The 16,213-nt window shown below is 41.9% G+C and overlaps 1 protein-coding gene across 1 annotated transcript in view; it reads left to right on the top strand.

The window, feature by feature from the left end:
* LOC125240857 (glypican-4) overlaps window positions 1-10,354 on the top strand; it is an 85,091-nt gene extending 74,737 nt beyond the window's left edge. The window contains exons 6-11 of the mRNA XM_048148998.1: window positions 1,100-1,262; window positions 1,549-2,145; window positions 2,476-2,632; window positions 3,664-3,839; window positions 4,554-4,712; window positions 6,771-10,354. Coding sequence (XP_048004955.1) covers window positions 1,100-1,262; window positions 1,549-2,145; window positions 2,476-2,632; window positions 3,664-3,839; window positions 4,554-4,712; window positions 6,771-7,090 — 1,572 coding nt within the window. The 3' untranslated portion in view covers window positions 7,091-10,354. The remainder of the gene's footprint in view (window positions 1-1,099; window positions 1,263-1,548; window positions 2,146-2,475; window positions 2,633-3,663; window positions 3,840-4,553; window positions 4,713-6,770) is intronic.
* The last annotated feature ends 5,859 nt before the right edge of the window (window positions 10,355-16,213 follow it).

Below are 16,213 nucleotides of genomic sequence, written 5' to 3' on the forward strand. Positions count from 1 at the left end.
TTTATCGTAACCAATGCCGACCTTAATTATCAATTCTTAACGCACAAAATATTTTATAACAACCGGCTCAACATTTAAATGTGTAATTTAAGCAAATCGATATCGAAGACGTTAAGATGACCTCTGCGAGCTGACATCAGCCCGGGCGTGAGTCACAGTTTCAGCGCTCGTTTGGCGAGCGTTGCCCCGTCCCGCGTGTGTCACGGCGCGCGGGCCGCGCGCCTCCTGCGTCCGCGCTCCACTTGTGCCATTGTTTCTGTTCCCGCCCGCCGTCCCGTGACCCGTCCCTTGCCGAACCCGGCAACGTCTCAAGTCTTGCCTATAATCTAATACAAGCGTTTCCAAACACTATTTGCATTGCACTTAGATGTCACCAAGGTCTACCAATAGGGTCATGTGATGAGAATATTAAATGTGTTTCCGATCGGAGCTATGTTGTACTTATTAATATTATAATTATCATACCTTAAGTCGTACCTACATCTGACTCTGAAGTTATACAGATTTGCGTCATGCCCGAGGCGTAACGACAATTTTCGACGATTATAGGACCTATACCTATTTTAATGGACCTAATTAGAAGTTTTAAGAGGAATGACAAAGCGTGATTCCAACGCGAGATGTGCTGCACCAGCTGCTTCTGCATTCATAACATTTTTTTACGTTTTATTTTACTGTTGTACGAGGTTAATGCGAATGTGTGTCAAATGGCGATCCACCTCTACTTCTTATGGCGCTTCCACTGAGGGGACTTAAATGGAGGGTTCGATTTTATTATAACTCAACTACTTTTTTATGCGGTTACTGCGAATTGCGAATTTTGTGGGACATCAGTTGATTTTGATATTTCGGTTAGTATAATGTTGATGGTAGAATTAAACCCTGAATATGAATCCTATTGTGAACGGGACGACACACTGTAAATATGTAAAAGTATAACTCTTGCTAAATTATATGATTCAAAATGTGAATACGCACAGCTATTCATAGCGTTGCGCACGCGGCCTCGTTGGAAGGCGCATTCGGATACGGATAGGGTTTAAATGCGTGTGAGGTGTGTTGTGAGAGCGATGTGATGCAGTGTGGTGGTGTGCGGCAGGTGGGCGTGGGCGAGGAGTGCGCGGCGGCGTGGGCGCGGCTGCGCTGGTGCGGCGCGTGCGGCGCGGGTGCGGCGCCCGCCTGCAGCCGCTACTGCCACAACGTGCTGCGCGGCTGCCTGCCCGCGCACGCCGACCTCGCCGACAACTGGGACGCCTACGTCGGTACGTATCCACCAACATTACTATTTCTTCACTTGACTTGTTTTACACTTCTGGCCGTTGACTTTTACTCTCCTGCCTCCAATGCCCCGCAACTCTCAAGTATGTTTTTCGCTTGTTCGAGTGTCAACCAACAACTTTATCCCCTTGTATAGTTGCCATCAGTTGCATCGGAGGTGTCGAATGCGAAGCTATAGACGCGTGTCTGTAATAATTGCGTCTTTAATAAGCACTGAGCACCTTCACCGCTCTTGTACATTATATCTGATGGCGACTTTTCTTTTTTCAGACGCCGTGGAAAAGGTAGCCGATCGACTTCTCGGTCCATTTAATATCGCCATGGTCGTGGAACCGATCGACATAAAGATATCAGAGGCCATAATGAGTTTTCAAGAGCACAACCAAGAGATCTCCCAGAAGATCTTCGCCGGGTGCGGCAAGCCGGTGCTGGGCGGCGGTGGCGGCGGCGGCGGCGGCGGCGCCTTCTTCGCGCCCGAGCGCAGCCGCCGCTCGCCGCGCGCGCCGCCGCCGCCCGCGCCGCCCGCGCCGCGCCGCCTCGTCGCTAATGACGTAGACGATTTCGAAATCGAAGCCTCCTTCGAGAGTCTACTCAACGACGATCCTTCCCTCCTCAGCCTGAGGACACCAGAAGGAATCAAAAAGATAACTGACGAGATGGCCGAACATGCCAAGTCGAGAGAGCGATTCTTGCAGTATATGAGGGGAAATATTAATTTAGAAGCGTACGAAGAACACGAGAGACGGAAACGAGACGCGGAACCCGAGCCCGCCGGAGGAGCTGAAATCGACTTCAGGTCGTACGAGTTTGCCGGCAAGCGGGGCTCCAAGAAGAAGAAGCCCGCCGCCAAGGCGGAAGACGGCCACGGTGAGTGCGACTCACGGTTTATGCGCCCAGGGCTATCGCCCTTAGTCCTGTTTCACATTATCCGATCCGATATCGGAAGGGTCACAATGGAAAAAAATTCAAGGTGGCGCCTGTAATGTATGGGATATCGGTCTTACATCCGGTATCGGATGATCTTCGGTAGTATAGTGGTAAGTATCCCCGCCTGTCACGCGGGAGACCTGGGTTCGATTCCCCGCCGGATCGGATAATGTGAAAACGCACTTAGTATTCATTAAAACACGACTAGAGCTGCCTGCAGGCTCAGTAAATAATATAGAATAGTATGGAACGAAATGTCTGTCGGTTCAGGGTCGGAGTGGGCAGGGCCGGCGCTGGAGAAGCTGGTGCGCGAGACGCGGCTGCGCGTGCGCGCCACGCACCACTACTGGAGCCACCTGCCCGCGCTGCTGTGCAGCCCCGCCAGCGTCACCAGCGCGCCCTGCTTCAACGGCACGCACACCGCCAGGTACCCAACCCTCTTCTCACATTTCAAGGATAGGTTTGACATTCATATATTTGACAGCTGCCGACTGTTAAGTACATACAATGAGAATATAATATAGTGATAGGCTTATTGACAAAGTTAATTCTGTTAATTCTGTAGTACAGCTCATTTACCGCCATCTTTCAGCATGGGATTAAAACTTTAGAAAAGTTTAATATTTATATTTCTTATCTGAGTAAATATCAACCAAAAGTGTGGCGCCATTTAAACGAGTATACGAAGTACATTTTTTACTTAGCCTTTATGTGTCAATGAACTAATACACATCGCTCCCAAATTGGTTGCGGAAAGCTGTAGCACGCAGTTTGCGACTGACTAATAGTACATTGTGCAACAAGGGGAGGAACTTGAATACTACTAACGAGAGTAAGTTAAATCGCGACGGCTTGCCGGAGCGATTTAAAGACTCGAGTTTGTAATATTCATACTCCCCGAGTTAACACAATGTTTTTCATCACACTCGCAATATAAAAATATGTAAAAAGATAAAAAAAAGTTAATTTCATAACTCCCTTGGGAGAACGATTTTTCTATAACTCACGCTCCGCCTGCGTGCAAAATCACATTTAGTGTGCGAGTGTGATGAAAAAGTACAATAATAACGCGTATGCTTCTTCATAAATGCTCCTCGACAACAGCGTCGTGTCGTTATCTCTCGTTAATATGTTTACCCCCTTATTCATAAACGTACTCTAAAGTTATCAAGCCGATAAAGTTCGTTTGTCCTTTTCTATCACACTAAGACGTCGGAAAAGGACAAACGAACTTTATCGGCTTGAGTACGTTTATGAATAAGGGGGTAAATTTAATGTATACTTTGACAATTAGCCGCTATTATTCCCAATCGAGGTAGACACAGCACATGAAACTACATACTCAAGTATACAATAAGTACACAATCAAGTTTGCAATAAGTTTTTATTATACTCCATTATCTTTGCGGTGTTGAGAAGAAGTATAAAATAATGGTGAAATGTGATTTTGTTTGTCAGCTACACGTTGAGTTCGGCGGGCGAGGGCAGCGAGGCGCTGGCCGCCAACCCGGAGGTGCGCGGCGCGGCGCGCGCGGCGCCCGCCGTGGCGCGCGCGCAGCTCGACGCGCTGCCCGCGCTCACCGCGCGCCTCAAGGACGCCTACAACGGCGTCGAGGTGCAGTGGAAGGACGACAGTATGTCACACTATCTATCTTATCTTGTCCTCAATCCTACACTTGCCGTTATTTCTAAGGTGCAATATTCTGATATCGTCAAACAAATGACGCCCAATGTCCGATGTCTGCTTGGGTGCCGCAATGTTTTACGATAGTACAACCTATTGTCCTGGGAGCTGTAAGTTCACATTTTTGACACATGACAGCGTCCACAAAACGTAAACTAACGCGACCTAATGAAATTTTAAATAAAATCCTGTAATAGTATTTAAAAAAATCAAGTACTTAAAAACAATATATCGCTTACTTTAAACATAATCTAACACATTTTTGCGGTTCTTCGTTAATGAGTATTTTACGATATTCATTTATCAAGCAGGATTTACTTATTATGTCATTTATCATTCAATTTTATTTTTAAACTAGTGCTGTGACAGAGTCTGTCATTTCGATTCAAATTACATTTCAATAAGTTGTAGTAGTAGTAGTAGTAGAAATCGTATATTTGTTTAAGCACCTCCTTGTACATAGGGCCTAATAGATTAAACCAATTCGTAAATAATCGCTAGATTTGGCAAACGATACGTCTTAGCCACATCGCAACATACTTCAAAACAAATGTGTCAAAAATGTGAAGTCCCAGCTCAGGCACAATAATGATGTAAGGCACGCTCCTAGGTGAACCGGGCTCCTAGGTGAATGCGGCAGTATTAAGGTTGTGCGTGTTGTCAGGTGACTCGCTGGCGGCGGCGGAGTCGCAGCTGCACGCGCTGGCGGAGCCGGGCTCGGGCTCGGGCTCCGGCGACGACGCGGACGACGAGGACGCGCGCGACCGCCTGCCCGACGACGACGAGGACCGCGACCGCGACCCGCTCACTGACTATCCTGAAGGTTATTTCACTTACCTATACCACCCGACCCGACCAAACAACTAATTAGATTACAACTTTCGACTGTTACCAACTGACTATTTCCTTTTTTGAATTAGCCGGAATAAGTAAACAAAGGTGTAACCGGTGCTATAAAAAATTTGCACCATTCGAGGTATTAAAATTCCCGAAATCTTACAAGTTTATTAAAAATCTTTACATATTCCATTACACAAATAATGACTCTGTTTAAACGAAAATAAAATTCAACTCAAAACGTTTTGGTATATTTATTGAAATTAAAAAGCCGTTTTTGTCGGATAGTTTGTTTATTGCACTGGTATCACCACAGATGTCATATATACCATAGATCAAGCAAACGTATCTACTTAGCGTGTCAAATGAACTCAGTGAAATCCACTGAGTTGTCCGTCTTTAATCGCAGCTTGCAGCTTTCGGGCGTCAATTTTTGTAAGTTGAAGTCAATCAAAACATAAAAAATGCCTCGTTACGTGATATTCAATTGCAACAACACAAAAATTATGAACAATCAAGAGCCTGAGACATATTTAAAATTACAGGCAAGAAACAACTTCAGTACAAAATTTGACACGCTCGGCCCCTATACAAATAGATGAACTTGTTTCTTCTATCTAAATATAGTTCTGTGGGTATCACTGTGGAAATGTACCTGGGCGACCAAGTAGCGGGCCGCGAATCATTATTTTTTAGCAACTTTCGAGACTAGGTGGTAGTGAATTTTAATGGCTAATTAAAACCGTCTTGAAATACGATGGTGCATAATAAGGTGGTTATAAATTTAACACTTTCGCTACCAAGAACCCGACTTACCGCTCGTAGAAGCGTAATGGGTTTTTGTAGCGAAAATTAGCCCGGTTTAGAAAGTGTTAATTATTGGTTTTGTAATTATCTGATATTACAAAACTTCGTCAATTTTGGACCGATTTTTATTTTGACTTGCATGTCATGGGATCATAACAAAATATAACAGTCATCGTGTTCGATCGATTCACGATTTTAAGTGTGTAATAGAGTGATCGTTAATAACTGGTTAAAAGTTATTGGCCCTTACTTTAAGAACCCCTGACTTGAGCTGCATGTATTACTTTGATAGTGACAGCAGTTTGTTTACGTTTATTCCGTTCAATTCGTAATGGGAATATAGGGTTGTTGTGTAAACCACTAAATCTAGTTTTCGTCCATACACGGATTAGCAATAGTACATTACATCAGAGGCCGGGAAAATGAGCCTCGTATCCCTATCCGATATACCCACTTGGCCGGAAATCCGTTTTCACGCCGAGGCATGTATAGTGCTTTTCTCAAACATACAATGAAATAAAAAAAATGCTCTAAAGGACAATATTTTATAAAAAAAAGTTACTTTGCAGGCCTAGGCCTAAAAAATTATATGAAATCCCTTTACAGTCCTCTCGAGTTGTTGCGCCCAAAAAGCGATACTTCTCAGCCCATTTTAAGGAACGTAATAGTACATTACATCAGGTGCCGGGAAAATGAGGATTTCCGGCCAAGTGGGTATACGGATAGGGATACGAGGCCGGGAATCCGTTTTCACGCCGAGGCATGTATAGTGCTTTTCTCAAACATACAATAAAATAAAAAATAAAATGCTCTAAAGAACAATATTTTATTTATTAAGTGACAAAATACAAATATACACTCAAACGTCAAGTGTGACAAGTATCCAGGTCACACAAAAATTAAAAAAAAGTGACATGACAGTACTGACAGCTTACTTAAAAAAGTTACTTTGCAGGCCTAGGCCTAAAAAATAATATGAAATCCCTTTACAGTCCTCTCGAATTGTTGCGCCCAAAAAGCGATACTTCCCAGCCCATTTTAAGGAACGTAAAGACAATTTTTCATTGCATGTTTGAGAAAAGACAATATTTTATTGCATGTTTGAGAAAAAGTTATATTTTGTATAAATATTTTGAATATGAATATGAATAAATGCTTAATTTTTAGTTAAATATTGATATACATATATGATGGTTTGTTATTATGTATTCGGTAATAGTGTAATGTTTGTGTGCAGGGTCGGGCGATAGCGGGCGCAGGGACGACGAGGACTCGCTGGAGACGGAGGTGGAGCCGGCGGTGGGCACGGCGCGGCCGCCGCCGGGCGCGGCCGGCCCGCCCGCGCCCGCGCCCGGCGTCGTGGACAGCCCCGCCTCCAACAACGTGCAGGTGCGCGGGCAGGTGGGCGCCGCGCCGCCGCCGCCCGAGCCGCCCGCGCCGCCCGCCGCCGGCGCCGCCGCCGCCGCGCCGCGTCCCTCGCTGCAGAAGGCACTCTTCACCTACGCGCTGCCGGTCGTCTGCGCGTGGTTCGGCACCATCATCACCGACTTGATATAACCGCACCCCTCGTTACTCCGGTGCTGGAACTCTTTACTCCATCGATTGTGCGAGCGACCGTAGCGGACGTGTGCGGCGCGCTGGCGAGCTTATTCTGCCGGTGGCGTCTGACATCGAAAGTGTCGTATGAATATTTTACACGTGACGTTTCGGATAAACTGAAGAGAATGAATTGGATAGTAGTATCCTAGTCAGTAAAAGCGGAAGTCGAATGGCGTGTGAGCGCTGCTGTGATAAAAAGTGGACGGTTTATGCCTACTACTATAGGAAAAGTGTCCGAGCATGAACTTCCTAGAAAATTTGTAACACGATATACGACCACTGTGAAACGTAGTGGACTTTATTTATTATTTTATATAAAATTATTAGTCTTGGTTTTTATTACTATCGATTTTTAAATGACGCATGTACAGTAGAGGTGGATTTCATTTGGCCCTAAATAAATCCATTTATGTGGCTAAATTTATATTACTGCCAGTTTGCTACTGCCGAGCACATTGTATTATTGTGCATGGAGTGTAAAATTGAACTTAGCTAGTGAATGTAATATGTCTATTGTTATGCGTCAGATCAATGTATGTATACTATTTTGTGAGTCTGTGTGGAATGCTAATAATTAAACGTGGATGTTTATGTGTATTATTCATATGGAATATCTATACATATTTTATGTATACATACTTATTATTAGCCGTTACTTTTTATTATAAGAGCATATCCACATAATGACTCTTTTACGTTAAAAATGACTTAAGGAACATGTACATATAACTTAGACGTAATATTAAAATTAATTTAAGAGACTGATTCGCTTTCGTTTATTTTATATAAATATAATAGCTAAGTTTATTTGATCATACGCGACGGTTGAGCAAAAAAATATTGTGATGTTACATATATCGCTTTTATATCTTTTTTTACAGTTTTTTTTCTATTATCATTTATCGTAGATGAATTCGATGCACACCACACGCTGCAGTGCCGATGTCTGTAACGCGTGTGTGTGTGAGTGTGTGTGTGTGTGTGTTTGGCGTCCGCGCCGACCATGTGCGTGGTGCGAGACCGAGCTTGCGCTGTGAAGTGCACTATTATAGTCTCGTAATGGCGAACGCTATTGTGTACTATAATAGTACACAATAGCGTTCGAGCACTCGCTGGAGCGTCCACAACGAGCTCGAGTCACAAGTTGAAGTCTAACATGTTAACATACTATTATGTCCATGCTTTATTAACGCCAAGCTTTGCCATATACTAAAATCAATAGGTAACGCACAATCAGAAATAATGTGTAAGCTAATTTTATTGTTTGTTTTATAGCTTTCTTTTCATCTCATAAATGTAAGATTAAATGTAAATTTAAATATGACCCCCGTACCATGCACTCTTGACCCAATTGTCGGTACAGTCTGAGCCTGATGCCAGCCGTGAAGTAATCATAACGGAACGGAATCGTTCAAGTATTTAATTAAAATATTTCCCTTCCGTTCAAGGACAACTCGACTCGCCAAGTGACGCGATCCACTGTGCATGAATAACATGTGTGTCTGCCAATTCATGCAATTGGTATGTTATACATTTATTTCTTTTATAAATATATAAAACATCCATCTTATACATCTCGATTAAAACAAAATCCAACAAAACATAGATAGCGAGTTGCACGAGTACGCGGGCTATGTTTATCGCCAGCTGAAGCGCGATATGTGCGAGCTACGGGACCAAATTCATAGTATATTATATGCCCGATTTGTGTGCCATTGTGCTTATTGTATATTCTTTATTATTTACGAAACTTTAGTTGTTCCAAAGGAATTGTTGCACAGAAATTGATTAAGGTCTCACTTTTATATTATATGTCTCGAGCTAGCAGCTAACGAAGCGCAGCTGTATACTAACGCCAATTATTTTTGCGGCCTCACTTTGGGGGCGTTGTAGTCTTTGGTTATAAAGTACCAAGCCGCTATATACTTACTTCTAAATATACATTACATTTTTATACAGGATTCAAATGTACGGTGTTTTACAAGAATGTTGATGTGGTTTTCAGAACAAGATGGGTAGCGCAATGCACGCACATTTATTTTATAACAGTCGAAAAAACCATGAATCCAAAGAACTACATCCTATGAACGAACTTGAATAAAATAAAATTAGTTTCAAAACTCTTAAATGATTCTGCTAGTATACGTCAAGTTTACTTTGTCAGTTGCAATAGGTTTCTAAGGACCAAATAACTTTATCTTATTCCGAAAATCACTAAATTCTGCGGTTTGGCGGTTACTAAAGGAGGTCAGATTTACAAGTCAGTAAATTGAAGACTAATAATAATTTAAAACAATTTTTAGCGCTGTATAGACTAAATGTAAATATCGTATTTAATGTTATATGAAATCATGTAATTTAACTACTTTGTGAAAACTGAATGTGGCTAAGTAGAAGTTTTTATACAGTTAACGAAACAGGGTACCGAGTTGATTCATTAAAGCTACAGTCATAGTGCAGGAGTAAATATTGCCACGGCCTAACAACACGCAGCTGCACCGCACCGCACCGCACTCCGGCGCGCATCACTATTCATTGATAGCGACAGCTATGCTACTATCTATCATCGCCACGCGACCAGGTAGCGCCTTGTCAAATATAATTTATGCCATGTTGTTATATTTTCGGCACTTTCAATAAGTTTAAAGAGAAAATTTATAATTACAGAAAATTACTATATGCTCGAAGGCGACTTATGTTATAACATAACATTATTAGTATTATTTATTACTGCTTTTTTCGAAAAGGCGTCACATACGTTCGTAACACTAAGAAAAGTTGCCAGTGAAAGCTTTAAAAATCTAAAAAAAATCATAGCATAGCCTGTGTGTTCTGTTAGGCTGCGGCATTCAAACATTATAAATATACTATTAAAAAATGTCATGCATGTTAACTATATGTATTTATACAATAGTGGAAACTGCTCATACTAGTACCTAACATTAATATGGCCCAGTGACGTGAAATATCTACAATTTGTATCGCCAGAAACACCAGCCGGTTTGAATGCCAATGGGGAGTCTAGTCAAACAGTGTAATGGCATTGGAACTGATAGCATGATGTCGGGCAGTTTCCGCGAGCATCGAGCGCGCCCAACACCGGGGCGTTCATTGTAAATTGTAAGTAGTTAAAATGTTATCACAGTCGGTATTGCAAAGGTGTTTTGGAAATATATATAGTAGATATTCAATTTAAGATCAGAAATAAACATAACATGTGAAGTTGGTTGTTTTATTTACTATGTGTCCAATGCCATTCTCTAATAGTGTAAGGGAAGTAATTAAATGATCAACCGTTTTTAAAAGTGATCTGAAAAAAATCTGCCAGTTAATCATTAGGGCAGCATACAAATAGGGATTGCAATCCGGTCCGGCGGATCCGGTAATCCGGCCGGATCCGGAGCTTTTGTCATGCTACCGGATCCGGTGAAACTCGCCAGATCCGGTAATGTAATTTGATATGTTAAAATAGTACAAAAAAGTAAAATTTACGCTAACATGTGAACGTAACTCTACAGGGGATTGCAATCCGATCTGATTTCCAATCAAAAAATAATTTAATACGTTTAATTGTTTGCTTGGATGCCAAATGTGGAATAGTGGATAGTGACAAAGGGCCACACGAAAAAAGATCCGAAAGTTAAGGCTTTGCTTAATTTGTCTATTATACTACTCTTTGGCCCGCACTGACCTTACTTGAATCTTTATTTGGTAAAAAGGTAGAAATTGCGTTTTTGTTTTAAATAATATCTAAGTATAACATATAAATTACCTCATCTAGGTGATGTGAGAAGCCCTCCCCGTAAATATCTCATTTTGCTCCCTTGTTACGCTCCGCGCACACGGATGCAACAGTTGCAAGGCAACATTTTTTGTCTTTGTCGTGCGTCTAAGGAGTGACGACAGAGACAAAAAATGTCGCCGTGCAACTGTTGCATCCGTGTGCGCGGGCCCTTAGGTACCGGCCACACCAGAGCGTCGCGTGTCTCGGGGCGCGCAACGGACGTCTCCGCCACGCCGCCTGAATGTAATTTAACGAGGTGGCGGCGGCGCGGTGGCGGCGTCGCTTGAGGCGCGTCTTACGTCTTTCCTATACAAAATGTACTGAGGAGACGTTTTTTAAATTACACTGAAGCGGCGCGGCGCAGGCAACTCAAGCGACGCGCCGCTAGCAGACACAACTCGAGCGTCGCACAGGTGGCGCGCCGCTTGATATATAGGATGTATTATTTTATCAGCAACAAAAATATGTGATGATATTGAATTAAGGCAAAACAGGACATATAAACGCTCTCCATTATTTCCTCCCTGGTTTATGAAGCTAGAACAATGATTTTTTAACACATACATACGAGTATGTACTTATTATTATTATCAATATCTGTGTCGCACCGTTTTGCTTTTTTGGCATGTTTGTTTTTACCAAAGCAAAAACGACGGGGTGGTATAAGTTTGACGTGTCTGTCTGTCTGTATGTCTGTGTGTGTGTGTCTGTCTATGGCGTCGTAGCTACCAAACGGATGAACCGATTTAGACTTAGTTTTTTTTTGTTTGAAAGCTGAATTAGTCGGGAGTGTGCTTAGCCATGTTTCGTGGTAATCGGTCCACTGTGTCGGGGTTTTTTTCTATTTTTTTATGTTGTGGTTAGGTTATCAAAGAAACAAGTTGAGCCTTTCAGTTGGTCAAAACGGCTAAATTTAATTTTGTCACAAAGAAAGACGTGGTATTCAAAACTGAGAACAATTATTAGCCAAACTATCGAAACGGTCCGACACAGATTATTTCATCATTATCCTGATGGGTTAAGTTTTTGAGATGGAAACAATCGGGAGCGAAATCTCGATTTTTGTATTTTTCATTAAGTACGCAGGATTTCTCGCTGAGCAGCAATTGTCCTTATCGCATCAAATTTAGGGGCGGGGTTTTAGTGTCGAAATTCGTACACTGAAATAAAGTGATACTATAAATATACTCGACATTCAATGTCGATAATCTAGTGAAGTCAGAAGTTATTGATATAACAGAATTTTGCATAAAATAGGCTCACCCTTTGATGTTGAAAATGCCGCCATTCTATTGGCTTCGTGCGAAGTGCATGGAGGGGGTAAGCAAAGCGATCGCAGTGCTTGCGGTGGTCAAAATCGACACTGATTGTGGTTGTCATCTATCAAAACTCATAAAATATAATACAATGTTTGATATGGGGTTTCAATGTTGTTTCGTGGTTAATTGTAAAAATAATGGCATAAATAGTCGTTGCACGTTCTATGCGTTTCTTAGAGCACACTGGAAATTGAATCAAAGAACTAAATGGATAGCTACGGTGAAAAGAAAACGTAAGTGACATGTCAAAACAAAACCTGATAATAAATTATATTTAAGCTTTCTTTACCTAATATTGTTCAATACGCTGTTAGTATTTTTCCTACCGTAAAAGATTATGCTTAAAGATTCAGGCCTAGCCTGGGAATAGGCCCGTGTCGGATATTTCTGCGGCCGCGGACATGACTACGTACTTACGTTTAGATTTGTTTTATATGGCATTAATGGGACGGAGGTTTAGCAAATACCATATCACTAGCTCGAAGAACTTGTACCATTACTCCTATGTTCTTCAAGATTCCTTATATGCCCTGCCGGCGTATCATGCTTCCAATTTTATCACTTATCCACGTGGATAAAGTATACGTCACGCTTTGGCAAGTATGTCTGTGTGAGAGTGACAGATGTCTTATCCACGTGGATAAGTGATAAAATTGGAAGCATGATACGCCGGCTGCCAGCACCAATTTATTGACTCTTTCTGTAGTCTGGGGTTGGAAGTTTATACCGTGAGTAATGCTTTGGAAACTGATTTTTGGTATTATATCCATGTCTTTATAATCTATCTACCTAAATTACACTTGAAATAGTAGCTCTTGTTATTCGATTTATTTAAAATTAACGAAAAATCGTTAAAATATAGTGTTTGTTTACATGTCATTTTTTGACATTTTCCACTTTAAATTCACATGGTAGTGGGCGTAATTGTCGTGCACGTAGCCAATAAAACAAACAGACCGCACACGAGCAGCCGACATTGAATTCTATTGCACGGCGCGAAGGTCGAAAGCCGCGCCCGCACCTGGGCGTAGGTAGCGAGAGCGGGTGCACGTGCGCTTACCTTTGAAATCGCCGACACGCAGGTGTCGCCATTCGTTCTCTCTTTTCATTTATATTTCTGTTTCAATCGGTTAGCCGTTTGCCGGCCGGCAATAAAGGTTGTTTTTTTAACCGACTTCAAAAAAAGGAGGTTCTCAATTCGATTGAATGTTTTTTAGGGTTCCGTAGTCAACTAGGAATCCTTATAGTTTCCCTCTGTCTGTCTGTCTGTCCGTCCGTCCGTCCGTCCGTCCGTCCGTCCGTCCGTCCGCGGATAATCTCAGTAACCGTAAGCACTAGAAAGCTGAAATTTGGTACCAAGATGTATATCAATCACGCCAACAAAGTGCAAAAATAAAAAATGGAAAAAAATGTTTTATTAGGGTACCCCCCCTACATGTAAAGTGGGGGCTGATTTTTTTTTCATTCCAACCCCAACGTATGATATATTGTTGGATAGGTATTTAAAAATGAATAAGGGTTTACTTTTACTAAGATCGTTTTTTGATCATATTAATATTTTCGGAAATAATCGCTCCTAAAGGAAAAAAAAGTGCGTCCCCCCCCCAAAAATATGAAAAAAAATCATAAAAGTAGAACTTTATAAAGACTTTCTAGGAGAGATGGTCCCATTGGCACCAAGTCGGGGTCTGATGATGGGATCTTGGAGAAATCGAGGGAGCTCTTCAAATGTTATAGGCACATGTAATGTTTTTAGTGTATTTTTCATAGGTACACCAGTATTTACGATTGATGGTAATAATTTTATTTGTGGCTGAGCTGATGATGGAAGGTCAACTCCTCAATGGTTAGGAGTTAAAGGATAATTCTTTCACTACTTTACGTATATAATATCAATAGGAACCACTAAAATCAATAAATAAATAAACTTTTTTTTAAATATAAAACCGCCTTCAAAAATAAGCGCGTTACAAAACACGGATAAACTAAAACGCAAAAAACAATAAACCTTTGAATTCAGATTTCTTATCGTATTGCAATAATCAAAACATCCAAATTATAAACAAATCAATTATTTTTGGAGTCGGGGCCAGCCTGGGTATGGTTGGGTGGGGCAAACAGGCATGAGGGATAAGAAATCTGAATTCAAAGGTTTATTATTTGCATTTTCATTTGACATTTTATAGACTGTACGAAAAAGATCCGGATATTCATGCAACTTTTCCATGGTTTCGAAATATCTGTAATGTTCGGATAATTTTCGCATAGGGTGAACCCAATATCTCCTGTGCCTCTGCATATTGAGAATTTGCAGCAAGGCAAACGCATCTTCATCATCGGACGAGGAAGACGTTTCCACAACGAAATCAGGCTATTATAATGACGCATCGCGCCGTGTTTTCACCTCTTGTGTGTAATTTAGATTGCGTCCGCGCCCCGTCCGCGCCTCGTCCTCGCCACGCCCGCGACACGCCACGACACGTCCGTTGTGTTTATTTTAGACGTAAGACGCGCCCCCAGGCGGCGCGGGCGCGCCACGCCGCCTGGGGCGCGTCTTACGTCCTTCCTATACAAAATGTACTGAGGAGACGTTTTTTAGGGTTCCGTAGTCAACTAGGAACCCTTATAGTTTCGCCATGTCTGTCTGTCTGTCCGTCCGTCCGTCCGTCCGTCCGTCCGTCCGTCCGCGGATAATCTCAGTAACCGTTAGCACTAGAAAGCTGAAATTTGGTACCAATATGTATATCAATCACGCTAACAAAGTGCAAAAATAAAAAATGGAAAAATATGTTTTATTAGGGTACCCCCCCTACATGTAAAGTGGGGGCTGATATTTTTTTTCGTTCCAACCCCAATGTGTGATATATTGTTGGATAGGTATTTAAAAATGAATAAGGGTTTACTAAGATCGTTTTTTGATAATATTAATATTTTCGGAAATAATCGCTCCTAAATGAAAAAAAAGTGCCCCCCCCCTCTAACTTTTGAACCATATGTTTAAAAAATATGAAAAAAATCACAAAAGTAGAACTTTATAAGTACTTTTAAGGAAAATTGTTTTGAACTTGATAGGTTCAGTAGTTTTTGAGAAAAATACGGAAAACTACGGAACCCTACACTGAGCGTGGTCCGACACGCTCTTGGCCGGTTTTGAATTACACTCAGGTGGCGTGGCGCGGACGTCCGTTGCGCGCCCCGAGACACGCGACGCTCTGATGTGGCCGGTCCCTTACACAATCTTCCATTGCGCGCGCGCATATGAGACTAATATATTTATAATGTTTTTTTGTGTATTCAATACTGACTGATGTGATGTCATGATGAGGTATTGTTATACTAATACTTACAGTTAAAATAGTACCTATTAGATAACAACAAATTACTTTGTACGAAGTCGATAACAGACGACCGGTCTGGCTCAGTCGGTAGTGACCCTGCCTGCTAAGCCGCGGTCCTGGGTTCGAATCCCGGTAAGGGCATTTATTTGTGTGATGAGCACAGATATTTGTTCCTGAGTCATGGATGTTTTCTATGTACCTATATAAGTATGTATTTATCTATTTAAGTATGTATATCGTCGCTTAGCACCCATAGTACAAGCTTTGCTTAGTTTGGGGCTAAGTTGATCTGTGTAAGGTGTCCCCAATATTTTATTTTTATATTTTTTTTATTTATAGTAATTTTGTCCAACCCTGCGTGACGTTGCGCAGTAGATACCGACCGCGTCGCCGCTGCCGAAGATTGAATACTGAGTCGTCCTTATACTGTGGTTTAGGTTGGTTGACGATAAGAGCGCCTCCCTAAGGGCTCGATTTTTATTGGACTCTATAAGTATGAGAACATGATAAACATCTTCCTTTGACCCACAGCTGTCGCAGTTAGGCCGAAAGTACACGTGAAGAAAAAGGACGGCATGTTGCCTATGATCATATTTCTATGGTAAACATATGATAGTGTACTATTGGCCTTAGGGGAATT

This window comes from Leguminivora glycinivorella, chromosome Z (genome assembly GCF_023078275.1).
Source record: "Leguminivora glycinivorella isolate SPB_JAAS2020 chromosome Z, LegGlyc_1.1, whole genome shotgun sequence".
NCBI lineage: Eukaryota > Metazoa > Arthropoda > Insecta > Lepidoptera > Tortricidae > Leguminivora > Leguminivora glycinivorella.